Source organism: Cherax quadricarinatus, chromosome 7 (assembly GCF_038502225.1).
Source record: "Cherax quadricarinatus isolate ZL_2023a chromosome 7, ASM3850222v1, whole genome shotgun sequence".
Taxonomy (NCBI): Eukaryota; Metazoa; Arthropoda; class Malacostraca; order Decapoda; family Parastacidae; genus Cherax; species Cherax quadricarinatus.
In genome coordinates, this window is record NC_091298.1 from 3,377,458 (window position 1) to 3,393,829 (window position 16,372).

At 40.6% G+C, this 16,372-nt stretch overlaps 1 protein-coding gene across 1 annotated transcript in view; it reads right to left on the minus strand.

Annotated features, from left to right (window-relative positions):
* Positions 1-208: 208 nt before the first annotated feature.
* LOC128686789 (mutS protein homolog 4-like) overlaps positions 209-16,372 on the minus strand; it is a 37,498-nt gene continuing 21,334 nt past the window's right edge. The window contains exons 14-20 of the mRNA XM_070082714.1: positions 14,336-14,439; positions 10,256-10,475; positions 9,860-9,961; positions 8,751-8,864; positions 4,626-4,834; positions 4,338-4,515; positions 209-556 (exon numbers count right to left, since the gene is read on the minus strand). Of these exons, the coding sequence (XP_069938815.1) occupies positions 209-556; positions 4,338-4,515; positions 4,626-4,834; positions 8,751-8,864; positions 9,860-9,961; positions 10,256-10,475; positions 14,336-14,439 (1,275 nt within the window). The remainder of the gene's footprint in view (positions 557-4,337; positions 4,516-4,625; positions 4,835-8,750; positions 8,865-9,859; positions 9,962-10,255; positions 10,476-14,335; positions 14,440-16,372) is intronic.

The window sequence follows — 16,372 nt, forward strand, 5'->3', positions numbered from 1 at the left end:
TGCATGAAATCTGTCTAGATATAAATATATTCAGTGTAACTTTTATTTCTTTCAATATCTGTCACATATGAAACTAACCAATTATTCTTTATTAACTTTGTCAAACAAAATTCTTCATTCTCAGACAATAAAGACCAATTAAAAATCTCCTTTGGTCAAAATGAAAGAGCAACTAGCTGTGAACGAACACTTTATCTGGCTTAATGTATCACGGCTCAGCTGAAACCTGTGAATCATCCTGAGACAAATGGTCTGATTCTAGCTGCACCACTTGTGATATAAAATCCTGGAGGAGTGCCTCTAATTGCATCTTCAGCTCCGTATCTCGGGCCTCAGTGTCCTTCTCAGTGCTTCTAACTCCGCTCTCTACGATTACATCATGACCGTCATCGGAGGAGAAGGAAGATAATTCGTGAGACAGGGGAGTGCGGCGGCTCAAGGAATCATATGGTCTAGTTGCAGAATTCTCCAGAGATGCTTGGTGGTGGCCCCCAGAGTCAAGTGGGGTAGCACACGTGTGCAGAGAGGTGCCTGAGGTTGTAGATGGGATTGTGGCCTGAGCAAGGGCAAGCAAGCGGTATGAAATGCAATCATTGTTACGCAAAGTGTATGGTAATAGGACACTGAAATTTATGGAATTTTATTGATAAGGTTTGTGGATTTAGCTCTTAGTTATGATGATAATGATAACTGAGAAGTTTCATCCACCAGGGACTTTATCAACTGACAACTGGTATAATACCACTGATAAAAGTGTACTTTAAAAGTATCAGTTGCAAAATCTGAACATTAAAGTTCTCGCCACTTTAACCTAGCCCTAAGAGGGCCAGGTATTGTGTGAAATGTGTGATATTTATGCGTGACTACCAAAAAAACCATTATTATATATGGTAAAGGGGCCTATTTAAATACCTGTTCACTGTTCATATAATAGTGACGAAGATTTCTGTGCTGGAGGCCTGGCATCAAGACTAGTGTATGTACGATATGGTATATGTGAGCGTACAATTTAAAAAATGCCGAGTTTAATGCGATACTTTATCATAGCCTAGCAATTTCATTTAGTGTGGGTTCCATGTAAATTGTGAATTCAGGGATGATACCAGTTGTGTTGCATGTTAATGAAGTGTAATGTGCTTTCAAAATGTGTTAAAACTGCACTGCAAGTACCTCCGGTGTTTACCTAGTTCAATCATTAACACATACACACACACCTGATCAAGCATGACAAGCAATTTGAAAAAAAATGCAGAGGTTTGCAACGAATCTAGTCCCGGAGCTAAAATGGTATGTATTATGAGGAGAGATTAGAGGAGCTAAACCTGATGACATCGGAGGAAATAAGGACTAGAAGTGATATGATAATGTATATAATACTGAGATAAATTAATAGGATGGAAAGCAACAGACTGAGAAACGAGAACAGGAAGACAATAACACAGCTACAATTTAAAAACAGGCGAGTCACAGGAACGTTAAGAATATTTCTTCAGTCTTAAAGTAGTCAGGAAGTGAAACAACCTGAACAGTGGAGTGGTAGTGGCAGAATCCATGCACAGTGTTAAAAAAAGAGGTTAGACAGAGCTCTCGATGCCACGAGAGTGAAACCAGTAGCGACCAGCGAAGAAGCGGGATCAAGAGCTGAGACTCGACCCTTGCAACCACATATAAGAGAACACACACAAAAAAAATTGTCTCAGAGTGGTCGGGAAGTGAAATTATCTCGAAGTGGTGGAGGCAGGCGGCTCCATACACAGTTTTTAAGAGCATGTACGATAGAGCCCACGAGGGTAAGAGACAGAGAATTTGCAAGAGCCAGGTCAAGAGGCGGGGCCAGGAGCTGAGTCCCAAGAGGCGGGGCCAGGAGCTGAGTCCGGCAACCACAAATAGGCGTCTTGAAAGGCGAGCACACACACACACACACACACACACACACACACACACACACACACACACACACACACACACACACACACACACACACACACACACACACACCTCCCCTAACAATAACAACGAAGTCATACACCAGAATATAACCAGTTACCAATGAGAACAAGGAAATACATTATGGACAAGAAGCACTTTTCACTTTGCAGACAATGTTCATTTAGCAAGCTGCAGCTGGTATCATTGCAGAACGTTTATTATCATGGTGAAAATAGCTGTGGCGTTGTGGAATGCTTCTGGTAATTTGATACTGTGGAAGGCTTTGCCTGCAAATTTGATATTTTTGTTAATTCCTTAATAGAATTTTATACTAATGAAAACTGTTCTCTACAAATTGCATTTAAAATTATTTTATATAAATTTATAGTTTTAAATAATTTTCAATGACGGCTTGCAATAATCTGTTATTACAAACTTAGGTAATTTAGAATATTAGGTTGTGGGAAATGCAACTGGCATAGTCTAAATATTACAATTATATATATATATATATATATATATATATATATATATATATATATATATATATATATATATATATATATATATATATATATATATATATATATATAATGTTATTTATTCACTACGGGTGTACCCACTATGTAACTATCATACAGACTAGTGTAGCAACACACTACAGGTGTTCCCACTATGTAACTATCATACAGACTAGTGTAGCTACCCACTACGGGTGTTCCCACTATGTAACTATCATACAGACTAGTGTAGCAACACACTACAGGTGTTCCCACTATGTAACTATCATAGACTAGTGTAGCAACCCACTACGGGTGTTCCCACTATGTAACTATCATACAGACTAGTGTAGCAACCCACTACGGGTGTTCCCACTATGTAACTATCATACAGACTAGTGTAGCAACACACTACGGGTGTTCCCACTATGTAACTATCATACAGACTAGTGTAGCAACACACTACGGGTGTTCCCACTATGTAACTATCATACAGACTAGTGTAGCAACCCACTACGGGTGTTCCCACTATGTAACTATCATACAGACTAGTGTAGCAACCCACTACGGGTGTTTCCACTATGTAACTATCATACAGACTAGTGTAGCAACACACTACGGGTGTTCCCACTATGTAACTATCATACAGACTAGTGTAGCAACACACTACGGGTGTTCCCACTATGTAACTATCATACAGACTAGTGTAGCAACCCACTACGGGTGTTCCCACTATGTAACTATCATACAGACTAGTGTAGCAACACACTACGGGTGTTCCCACTATGTAACTATCATACAGACTAGTGTAGCAACACACTACGGGTGTTCCCACTATGTAACTATCATACAGACTAGTGTAGTAGCACACTGCGGGTGTTCCACTACACAACTTTCACACAGAATAGCAGCACATTGCTGATGCAACCAATTTTCTTGAATAACAAAAATCTCTCTCCCTACATAGTTTAATACCATTTCAGCCATTATCTGCAAGAGTTGATGCTGCCAATGCACTACTTTTCCCCCTCAACTATAAACAATAAAATGGTGCTACTTTCCATCCTAGCCTGGTTGTCCTTGCATCGCCCTCGTCCAGCTGATAATTTCCTTGTTATATTTATGATGGTATGCAAAACACGCTGCGTTATTTTCCCGTGAGGGAAGTATGCCAAACACTTCGTTTATGGGGAAATGGAGTTAGTATGGGCGAAAGTTCTCCTTTATAGCCAAGATAATTTTAAGAGATTCCTTCAGGTCAATGTCGGAAGGTTGTATGTAGTATAAGATATTATAGGTAACACAGTGAAGAGGCGGGGCCAGGAGCTGTGAATCGACCCCTGCAACCACAACTAAGTACAGGGTGAACAGTAAAATATTATAGTACAGGGTGAACGAGACAATACATATAACACAGGATAAACGGTAAAATATATAGCACAAGGTGAGCGAGACAATACATAACATAGGGTGAGGGGGGAAATGCATAACACAGAGAGGGGAAATACATAACACAGGGTGAGGGGGAAATACATGACACAGGGTGAGGGGGAAAATATATAACACAGGGCGAACGAGACAATACACAACACAGTTAACGTAACAATACATAACCCAGAGTGAACGAGAAAATGCATAACCCATGATGTACGAGAAACTACATAACCCAGGGTGAACTAGACAATACATAACACAGGGTGAATGAGAAAATACATAACACAGGGTGAACGAAAAAAAAATATATGGGTAAGCTACGAGACACTACCTAAAAAAAATGCGACGAAAACTACACTATATAGCTTTGCCCTTGCTCTCTCTCTCTCTCTCACACACACACACACATCACCAGCAATGTGGATAGGCTGGACTAGAGCCACTGCATAACTAAAGAGTAATGAGTAATATTACCTGCGTGGGCGGGGTCATGGTGAGGGCCAGGGTGTTGGCGCGCTGCAGCACCGTGGGCGGGATGGGCGTGAGAGCAGCCATAGCAAGTCCATAGTTAGTAGCCTGGGTCACCCCCTTGCGAACTACATGACTCAGGTGAAGGTGACCACCACCGCTGTCCTCGCTCTCCAGGTGGTAGCTGTCAAGAAGTAAGGTTACGGGGTCATAGAGCTCCTCGAGGTGGGGTGGTTAAGGTGGGAGGGTACTAACTTGGCCCCCAATGGGGAGGGGGTGTTGGGGGATACTCACTTGGCCACACTGGGGTAGAGATTGGCCAGCCTGGTGAGGAAGAGAGCGTGGGTGGCCAGGACAGTGGTAGCTTGAGCGTGGATGAGAGCCTCCATAATGGCCCAGGCCAGGGCCGCACCCTCCTCCACGCTGGTGCCAGAACCCAGCTCATCCAGCAGCACCAGCGACTCCTGCCCCGCCTCGCTCAGCATGTGTGCTACATCACTCATCTGTGGACCACATACATTATTTGGACTCGCTTCCCTCACCTGTGGTTCAAGAAGTATGTGCCTCTCAGTGTATATACACTGTCATGTGAGCTTTAATAATCTTTGTTAACCATCATCTGTAGGCCAGATTCATCACTTAGACTCGCATCATTCATCTGTGATTCAGGTACATCACTTACTCAGGATAGGCAGGAAATACAGAAGTCAAAGAAAGGCAGTTACTGGCCTCACCGAAACAATGCAGCAAAACAGAAAAATATATATACTAGCAAAACGCATCGCACCCATTGTCTAGGATCAACACATAAAACATTTAAACCTCTACCTGACTCCAAGACTCAGCACTCTCTCGCTATCACCAGAGTTCCGTCTTCACTGACTCACTGATGCCTCTACCACTTGATCTTATCTCAGTGCCTGTATGTTTCATTTCTGTATACTCAATAAAGCTCGACTCGGAGTGAAATGTCGTATATTAAAGTTGTTTAATTTCATCATAATAATATTAATAAATCGACTATCAGTAAATAGCTACTTGGATGTTAGTTGACCTCTGTGCATTATCTACCGTGAAAAAATAAATATTAATAAAAGAATACGTGATACTATGTGAAGGAAATTAAACACTGTGCGGCCCACCAGGAGCTGGAGTTTGATCCCCTGATACACAGGCAAGTAAACTCGCACGAGAAAAACCAAACATATACTAGTCCCTTATCCCTAGCGAATCCCTTTGTGGCGTAATTATTTCTTGCTTGTTTTAAGCCAGTACAGCGTTGGTTTCCACCCCAGGTGTAAAAGCCTCTGACTGCAGGATTCCATCCACTTCAAAGATTCTTCAAAGTTTTCCTGAGACAAAAGAAAAAACTCTTGCCTTCTTTTTTGTACGAAGATGATGAATGTTACTTAAAACAAATATCAACAATGTTCCACGGAATTTATTGTGATCAGATCGGTATAATCATGCTGTAAGTGCTGAATGGCCTACAGGGGTTTAACGCTTCATGAATATTATTTTTTTTTTTTTGTGTGTGGGGGATGTGTCCATGTGATGTCATTAATGAATGAGACTGCAGATAAACACTGGTCAAGCACAAGCACTCGTCACACACATTATAAGTCAGCTTGCAGGAAATAGATAAGTAGTGGCTAGATTACAAAATCGAGTCTAAAACGTCAACAAGAGTGACAGACTTGTATTTCTTCAAAGCAGGCAACATTCACTCATTGCAATTCTTCGGTAAAATTCACTGGAGACTTGCCGCCACTCTTCGTTGCAGTCTGCCACATTTCCTGTCTCGCTAGAATTCTTAGCCTGAGTGTAGCCATAAAAAAAAGGTGATTTTACCAACAGTAAAAGCGAATTTTTACACTTCATTATATATTTAAGGCTCTCGGGGCCTCAGTAGCATTTTTTCTTACTCTTTATTGGCGAGTTACAAATTACAATTAGCATAATAAACATTGAAAGACTCCTTTCTCTTTACCCTTCCTGCTCATTTCTGTTTTTCTACTAAACCTATTACTGTCTTTATCACCCAAAGTCACTGGCTTTTCAATATCTACCTCGTTCTGCTTATTACTAGTTCCCCTAGAACTCGTAATATTACTACACTGGGACTTCACTGTTTTCCTGCCAAAACCCATACCACTAACTATTCCTAGTTTAAAGTCCTAACTGCTCCCTCCACTGCAGTTGCCAGTGCTACCACCCCAGACCTAGATAAGTGAACCCCATCCCTGGCATACATGTCATTTCTGCCATAGAAGAGGTCCCAGTTGTCAATGAATGTTACCGCATTTTCCTTACAGTATTTGTCCAGCCAGCAATTGACACCAATTGCCCTGGACAACCATTCATTTCCAACTCCCCTCCTTGGCAAAACACCACATATGACAGGGTTCCCACCCTTACTCCTAATTATTTCTATTGCTGACCTATACCTGCTAATCAGGTCTTCACTCCTACGTCTGCCAACATCGTTGCCTCCAGCACTGAGACAGATAATAGGATTGCTCCCATTACCTCTCATGATGTCATCCAGACGGCTAACAATATCCTCCATCCCAGCCCCAGGAAAGCAAACTCTCTGTCTCCTACTCCTGTCCTTCAAGCAGAACGCCCTATCCATATACCTAACTTGGCTATCCCCAACAACAACAATATTCTTACCTTCCTTAATGTCGTTCGTCGTGACGTTCCCAGTAGTCGACTCACATTCGTCGGGTAGCACTGAGAATGTATTAGATGTTTCCACAACATTTTCCACGGCAGTCTCTTTCTTCTTCATCGTTTCTACCTTTCCATTCGTCCTCTTGATCGTCAACTTCGTTCCCTGCTGTCCAGCCACTGACCAGTTTCCCTTCTTGACCTGAGGACTCAAAACAGGAGGACTACTACGAATCTTCTTGTTTTCCTCGGTCAGTCGCCGAATCTCCATCTTCGCCATCCTCAATTCTTCCTTAAGCTGTTGGTAAAGTTGCTCGATGAAGGGCATCTTGCTTCAATTCGTAGAGAGCGCGCAAACAGGTCTTCACAGAGCTAAGTACACGTCACTACTGAGCTAAGTACACGTCACTACTGAGCTAAGTACACGTCACTACTGGTAGGAAATTTTTTTTGTGGGGTTGGGATTCGATAGGGATCTGCATGGTGTAGGTCATCAGGCCTGTTGCAGTGTCTTTTTTTTCTTGTGTTCTCCTTATCCTATCGGAGATAGTTACGTGATTCTTTTTACAAGCAATAATGTAAGATAAAGAAGAAACATGTTGTATAACTTTACCTTGAAAATCTAGTCGACTTGTCACTGCTGATTAAAAGGAAAGACCACTGGAACTGATGACACCTTTAGGATTACAGAACTTGGTTGAATCTACATTAAGCAGAAATTTCTAAATGTATTACTACGATTCTACTTCTAATCTTCCTACTTGGAACACACATTTCTTCCGAAAAAGAATATATTATGGGGTTGGAAAAAGTCGTAGCTTGACGTGAGGCACTATACAAGAGATGTCAGCTAACGATCCACTGCAGAGTAATGGTTATCTCTCCGCTATATATCATCTCTGCTCTTGTACTCACTCTCTCCCTACTTTCCTTATTTTATACTTTTTACTGACATTTTTTCTTATCGTAAAATATCGACTTGTCTAATCTTATCCTCATCTGGTGTTCGTTATATTTCACAATACCATGAGCTCTGACAGGAGCCACAACTGTTACCGCGGGGCTATGAAGCCACTTGTTACAGCAAGACTACGAAAGAAACTGTTACCACTAGGCTGTGAACTCACTACTTTTACCACTAAGCTACGAAGCCACTAATGCTACCGCTAGGCCATGAAGGCACTAGTATTTTTATTAAACTGCGAAGCTACTGTTCCTGCTAGGCTACTAACAATAAGTTTCTTCCCAGCCAAACCCTTGTTCTTCCTTTCCATGTGCTCCTCTCTCATTCTCCAGACGCTTTATGATCTCTACTGCTTCCCAATAGTAGTAGTAGTAATAATAATAATAATCCACGTCGGATAAGAATAAAAAGGTACAATAACATTAGTTAATGGTACGAGTCGGACCAAACGTCTTCGTAAGTTTCATTCTCCTATGTGCGAGTTATTTGCTCACGTAATGTAAGTTTTAGCTTCAAATACCGTGATTTCACTATCATCTTGCCCTCACCAAGACATAATCTTGTCATCACCTAGACATAATCCTGCTCTCACCTGGGCAACCTTGCCTCAACTAGATATAATACTGCCGTCACCTGGACGTAATCTTGCCCTCACCCAGATAAAATCTTGCTCTCACCTGGATAGTCTTGACTTCAAACAGACATCTTTTTGCCCTCACCTAGACAAAATTTTGCTCTCACCTGGATAGTCTTGACTTCAACCTTACATAATCTTGCCTCACCTGGACCTGGAAGGTGGAGGCATTGTTCTCGGGGGCATCTTCAGACCCCAGGTGAGTGTAGATCTGACGAACGAGACGCACTGAGGCAAACTCTGCGGGCACAAAACTTCCTACCTGGAAAACGTAGATATTTATAGCTGTAAGCCCACAATGGTGTTATACACTGCAAAGAAGAAACTTACACAAAGTTTAACCTCTTAGAGTGAAACGTTTCGCCTTGCGGGTAAAATGCTGCATGTGTATCAGGTTCTTTGCTGTGTCCCGAATTAAAGTCCCAAGTAAGTCAGCAGGGAATGCAAGGAAAATAAGAGTAATGCTATTTATATCACCTTTGCTTAGCACGTTTTTGTGGTTATTAACGTTAGGAATATTTATTAAACGTCATGTTAAAATTAACATTTGTCACTTGACTTTTTTTATTTTCTTGTAACTGTTTTTTTTTCCATTTAACCTGTCTGCAAAGAAAAACCTGAACAGTTCTCCCCCTTCCCTGACAATGTTGGTCTTCGGTACAAAGAGATATTTTTGGCAAGTTTAAATATATTGTCTTTTAAAACAAAGGGATGCCCAATAGAAGCGAGTCTCTTCTCTAAAAGGGGATTTCTTTTGCACTTGCTTCAAAGAGGAAAACGAAGAGAGCTTACATGCCTATAAAAACAGGAGGTAATTGCCTATTGTTATGTAGAGAATCTGAATGGATTCTTAAGCTTTAAAATGTAACTTGTATATAGCTACGAAAGAGTGGAATAAAAAAAAAACATTACAAAGGTGTCCTCTATGAGGTGACCAGATGCTGTTCTGCAATTTTTTCCAGACTCATTTACCTCATTTGCACCAGCTGCAATAAACCCGCAAAATGATGCATGAAGAGTTGTACCAACAACAATAAATCGGGAAAGTGTTGCAGTTAGAGTTGTACCACCAACAACAGACCAACAAGGTTTTGAATTAAGTTAAACCAAACAGCAATGAACAAGAAAGGTGTTGCAAGGAGTGTTGCACCAAGGATAACAGGTGGAATGGACGTGAGTGCAGGTGAGAATGTTTGAAGGCAGAAGGTTATGCCAGAAGCCAAGATGGGAGGAAGTTTTATTGAGTAGAGTTCGTACCTGCGCCAGGACTTGAATAAGGGCGATCTGACGAAGGTAGGTACTCTTGCCGCTCATATTAGGTCCCGTCAACACAATCACTCTGTTCTCGGGGCTCAGGAACTGTCACGGGGGGTTAAAGAATATATAGTCAACGAAATAGTGCAATACCCCATCGATAATAGCAGCAGACCCTTCAAGGGAGGTGCCTGGATGCCAGTGAAGAGCTGTTCTTTAGGGAAGTGGAGCTACCCGTCTACTTCCTTAGATCAAGAGCCCATCCTCAACATCAAGGCATCCCTTTTGAAGGAACTAGCCACAACAGGGATTGAACACTTGTAAATAATCACTACAAGAAATATTAATCTATAGCAGCAAAGATGCAGTGTTTTACGACAGAAACATAATGACACTCACCGTGTTGTTTGGTACTGGTGGCACGGTGGAGAGTACATCGAGGATGGGGTGCCTGCCGGCACGGATGGCCAGAGTGTGAGAGAATTCTGGCCTGACCCAGGAGCCTAGCGCGGCGGCATGAGCGAGACTCACTACCAGGTCCAGAGTGGCCAGGGCCTCCCCCAGCCCATGAAGAGCCCCCATACGGCCCCGGGCCTCTACCAGCATCTCCAAGACGATCCTAAAAGGATGAATAAAAGCTTTTTTAATAATCTACTAATTGTATAAGTGAACCTGGGAACTCAGAATTCAAATGACACAAGTACCCTGAACCTATTTTTTTTTATTAAAAAAAATTGTATACATCAGCACTGTGCTGCTATCCTATTTTATGGGTTTAGCGCTTAGTTATGACTACAATAATTATAATGCTATCCTATTTTATAAGATGGTTACACAGCAGGAACAAAGCTATGTTTCTCTGTCACGTTCCATCACGTAGGATGGGGCTCATACAAAGTGTTGAACTGTCAGGCTGAGCCGGGAGACTTCTGTAGAGCAATGAGGATACCGTCAAGTATTCCACCAAGGGTTCATCAGCTACAGGAGCTTCAAAAATTTCGTTCCAGCATAACTGGAGCTGCTATCACTGAAGAATTACCATTTCTCATTAAGTCTACCCCACAACACTGAAGAAATTGAATTTTTGAAGATTTCTCCATCATCCCAGAGTAAGGACGAGAGAAATTATACATAGGAGAGGAGGGGAAGGGGAGTCCCCAAATGAAGTTAGTTTGTTTTCTTTATCACACATGTGATACAGTCCGTGAAAAGCATGATGGTATGAGCGATCTATAGAGGCAACAACTCAAAATGAATATGTGATTCCATTAATTCAGAATAACTACTTACGGATAGTAAGAGACGAAATTCTCCAATTTCGTTTAAGTTATTAATCTATATCTTCACGGAAGCACTGAGTGAGAATTTGCAAAATACATCAAATCAGGAAGGTATAGAAAACAGATACTACATGTCTTTCAACGGGTGAACTTGTGTTAATAGAATTCCAAGTCGTTCAATACTGTCATAAACATTGATTAAGAATCTCATTTGGATTCGAATCCGGAACTGTAAGGCCCTAAACGCTGGAATACCCTTACAAGTTATTAAGTCCCTACTACGTCTCAAGAATGAAAAGAATAATCAGATATTATTGAGAGCGTGCTACAGGCAAGGGAGCAAAATAAAGAAAGCAGATGAATGTCCGACAAACGAGAGAAAAATGGAATGTTATCGAAACGAGCTAACACGAAGAAAAGTGTGATAAAATAAGCATTAGGAGAAATCAAATCAGAAGCTGATGGCGAGGAAGAGTCGAACACAGAACAGATGCGAAAAGAATAACAGATGGAAGCAATAAACCCCAGGTCTGCTTAATGAAATTGGTTTGGGAACTCAGACACCGAAAATTGTTTCTGTGATGAGGCTCGATATATTTCCGAGGAAGAGGATAAAGGCATGGCATTAGAATGACGCTGGCGAGGGAGGCAGAGAGATATGTTGAACTACGGGCTAGTCGATGGGAATGAAAAAGAATAAGAAGGAAGAGGAAGAGAAAGAGATTTTATTGGAATTATTAACCCCGAAGAGATACAATAAGCCGTTTCTCTATCGAAGACTATCTGATCTAGATTTTCATCAGAGTCAGTATTAATAATAGTCAGACATTTACGCTTCGTAAAGAGCCATATATCAGACTTTCTCATGTTGGGTAAAATTGCAATAACAGGCAACGATGACGGGGAAAAAACGAACAGAATACACACTGACAAAAACAAGCGACATTGAGAAAATAGACAACACCTGCTACACATTTGTCTAATGTCTGTGCAACGCTTGTTGCACAGACACTTCTTTGTAGAGTACTATAATGCTGAGGAACTAATCATCATGTCTACTGTCTCCATAAATCACTTCTGTATTGAAATGAAAAAAAATCAAATAAAGATACCCAGGCGTTGTACATATGCCCAAGGCCTCGTTATTATATTCGTGGGGAAGCGCTAAAGTAGTAGGAGTCATACAGTGATCTAAGGAAATGGAGGGCAGGTCCAGTTCCTATGTGACTGCTCCCTTAACTGTGACATCGAAGGCCAGGAACAACATAAGAACTTAACAAAGAAGGAACACCACAGCAGGAAGTGTTGCCATCGTAAACCAGCTTGATAGTACTATAATACAGAGGAGTATTAGAATTAGCAATTAAACTCTCAAGCTTGTGGAAACTACGACCACATATAGTAACTGACTCTCCTTATTACTTGGGCTAAATAGCCTGAGATCTGAATGTATCATGCTTGTGTATGAAGCTAGGCACAGATCTACACAAATTATTAAGAAATTACAGTTAAGTTTTTGTGGATTCCCTCTCATATACGCCTCCAGGAACAAAAAGAAGTTGATGAATTAGCTAAGGTAGCATTAAATAAAGAAAATGTTGAGTATAATTTTTTTCCAACAGACGGTTACAAAATAGTCAGAAAGGAACTAGCAAACGAGAACAGTACATAAAGGCACTAGCAGATCCATTATCCATCGTAATGAAATGTGCAAAGTTAAACATATCTACTGAGAAAGTAACAAGGTTAGTGTAGAAAATACTGTATATATTTTCCAGAAATTCAGTATTTATATGTAAATAGATGGCCATACTGTATTTAATAATATTTATGTCATAGAAAGCGGAAAGCCTGCGTCTGGGCAGACGAGACTCGCCATCTTGGTTTCGAATTTGTATTAGAAACGTTGGTGAATGAGGAAGAATTTTTCGTGCTCTAGAGGTTAAAATTGTGCTGACACCTCTCAAATAGGAGGCGAAATTGGTGGATATGCATTCCTGCATAACTTGAGATATCAGACGACTGGACAAAACAGCTCCAGGAACCTCAGATAAGCTCTCTAGATTTGTGTGTAATCCTGGCCAGTGTTATTTCATAGATAGACAGTGAGGTTTTCTGAGTATGATATACATTAATCTCCAGTCAAATTGGTGAGTGATATTAAGATATATTTTCCTTCTGTCATGTAAATGTGTGTATATATAATCATTTTTTATTTTTAATATACAGTCCACAAATTTATATATTTACCAGTATTCCTGTTGTATGTATATTTCATTTAATTAATAGGTCCAGAGCAACTTGTGGATATGACAGTGGTAGGTATCGAAGGGGGACATTTTTGCGACCTAGGTGTCCCAAATTCCTACTTGTCTATGTAACTCTGATAAATAATAATTATCTTTGTTATCATTTTCTGGTATGTACATTATGAGTTACATCCAGATAAATGCAATTTTCCACAGTTAGTACATAGGAAGATGTTACTGCTAGACTTAGGCTAGTCTAGGTTAGACTAGAAGTATCTCTCTGGCAGTACGGTTTGTATGTTTTCAGTAAGAAAATGCAAATTGTGTACACAAGAGACAGGGCCATTCACCGGGACATTACATCTTAGTGTCCAAATATATAACCTTTCAGATACACCTCCATGTAAACCTTAAAGGATGTGGCAAAACACCTTACTGTTTATGATAAGATATCCGAAATCTTGGTTGCATCAACATTTTGCATCGACTAGAATCGTTAGATGAATGAACTGTTTTTAGAGAAGACTGCAACCCGATTATGAGTAATGTTTTTAAGTGGAAAGATGTCGCTTTTGAAACTGTATTCCATACTGTATTACATACGAAGTAATTTTAAATTATAAAATGACTAATATTCCTTTCTAGTGATGTAGCAATGCCAAGTGGAGTCTGATCAAGACCCACTGTGTCGTCTAATAATTTTTTTTTGAGCTGCTGCTCACTGGATGAGCTGCGAGTGCACACAATAAACTAGCCGCTCAGGCGGCACAATTACAAACTCCGTAAATTAATAGCCCCCCTAACTATTATGGTTAAACTAAAACAAGGTGTATTGACTGCCTATAAAACATGACGAGGAAGACAGTGAGTCACAAAGAACTTTCAGAGGGAGGAAGGCAAGTAGTATGCTCACATTACTCGTGATGAAGGGAGAGAGGGAGGATACTAACACGTTACTCATGATAAGGATCTCCCTGAGGGTGTCTCGAGAGCGCTGATCCAGCTGGTACAGGTGTTCAGTAGTACAGGTGAGGCTCCCCCGTCCGCGCTGTACCTACAACAGTAGAGAACACGGTAGCACAACACAATATCACCACATCTCATGCATCCAATTTTCTTCAATAAAGAAATGTATAGTACCACAACACATGTATACATACTGACTTTCTCTCTCTCTCTCTCTATCTTTCTTCTCTCTCGAATACACTGAATAAACCTCTTACCTACAGTGACCCACTCTGAGATAAAAGCAGCCAAAGTGTTTACGGAAAGTGTCAGGTGCTCCTCAGCCAGACGGAGTTTGGTAAAGTTGTCAAAGAAGAAAAAAGGGTTAGAGTGACGAGGTTCAATGTGCTGGGTTCGTGGAGTGTGTGATGCGTGGGTAGTGGTGTGTGGGGAATGTAGTATGGGTGTGGATAAGTAGAACAAACTCCAAGGTAGCATCACTGAGGCATAAGCTTTGGGTAACTTCAAATATAAGTTGGACGGATACATGCGTGGGTATGGGTATGAGTTAGACCTGCCTAGCAAGAGCCAGTAGGCCTTCGTTCCTATGTTTTTATGAGTGTGGAATGTTTTTGTGCGGGACGAAGATAAACATGCTTGTGTGGGATGGAGGGAGCGGGGATACAGCATATCCTCATTTCACTACGTTCATTTACCAATGTTAAATTTTCAGTTAACCAACAAACAATATTTTCCTCAAACTGGTTAAGTTACAAATTCTTACGAGACATCAGTCAAATTCTGAGTTAAAAGTTCAGACAAATCACGAGACATGTATTATAGGGGAAGGAAAGGGGTCGTCCCAAATATGTAGAGCCAGGAAAGCCTACCATAAAATGACGCTTATAATAAGAAATTCAGTAACAACTATAACACTCCTATATCTTTCACAAGTTTATACCAGAGTAGATATTCTGAATACAGTCAGCTCGTATAAAGCCTTTTTTTATTTATTGAACAGCAAGTACTATAAAGCCTTTCCACAAACTGTTCAATTTTTGAAGTATTATTTAAATTGTATTTACCCAACAAAATCGCACTACAGAGGAGCTTTATAAGGGAGCTATAATTTACACTGTTTTGAAGTACATAACTCGAGTTAAAAATGCGTGTAACAAGAATAAAACCGAAGAAGGTACCTAGGAAATTTTTGCATCCCTTGCAAAAATTGTGATGAAATCTATAATGATTAGAGAGTGAACCGTCTATAAAAGGCTTCTTCAAAGAGTAAGGAAGCCTTGATGCGGGTGAAGGGCTCTTGATTCATTAAAGTTTAGCTACCATCGCATTACTGGCATCAAAGATGATTACCTCTCAGTCCACAGGCATTACATGACCTCTTCGAGTTTTGCGCCTTCTTATTAATACAACAATAATAATAATAATAATAATAATAATAATAATAATAATAATAATAATAATAATAATAATAATAAAAGCAATAAGGCTTAATAACCAATAAATATGGTTATTAAGCCTTATTAAGACGGTCAACTGCTGCAAAATCCATGGGGTAAGAGCAGGTGCAAGTTGGACTCAACGACGAGGAGCAGTCTTGCCTCGTTTGCGATGCTGAGTCGCTGATCATCTTTATTAATGAGATGTTTCTCCTGCCCACTCAGCCGGTTCAGTAGGTTTCGTCAGAGGTGATTACAATACTGGAGTCAGTAGAATTGGAGCAGTAAGTCTGAGGTGATCAGTCCTCCAGTTTTGATAAAAGGTGGTCATTCCCTTAGCTGAAGTGTTTCGTCAAAAAAGATACCATAGTGTTGCACGTGTCTTACTTATGAACTTGTTAATGAACATTTATAATAAGATGCTGCTTTTGTGTTGCCATGAAGTGATGGCAGAAGTGGTGCTGCATCTGTGGATAGTGGCAGGAGGCCTAAGTGGGGCACACTCTTATAGGCTTGTGTCCCCCACGAAATAATGGCCACGGCCAGACATATCACTGAATTCCTTTGGAAGCGCTTAACTCGTTG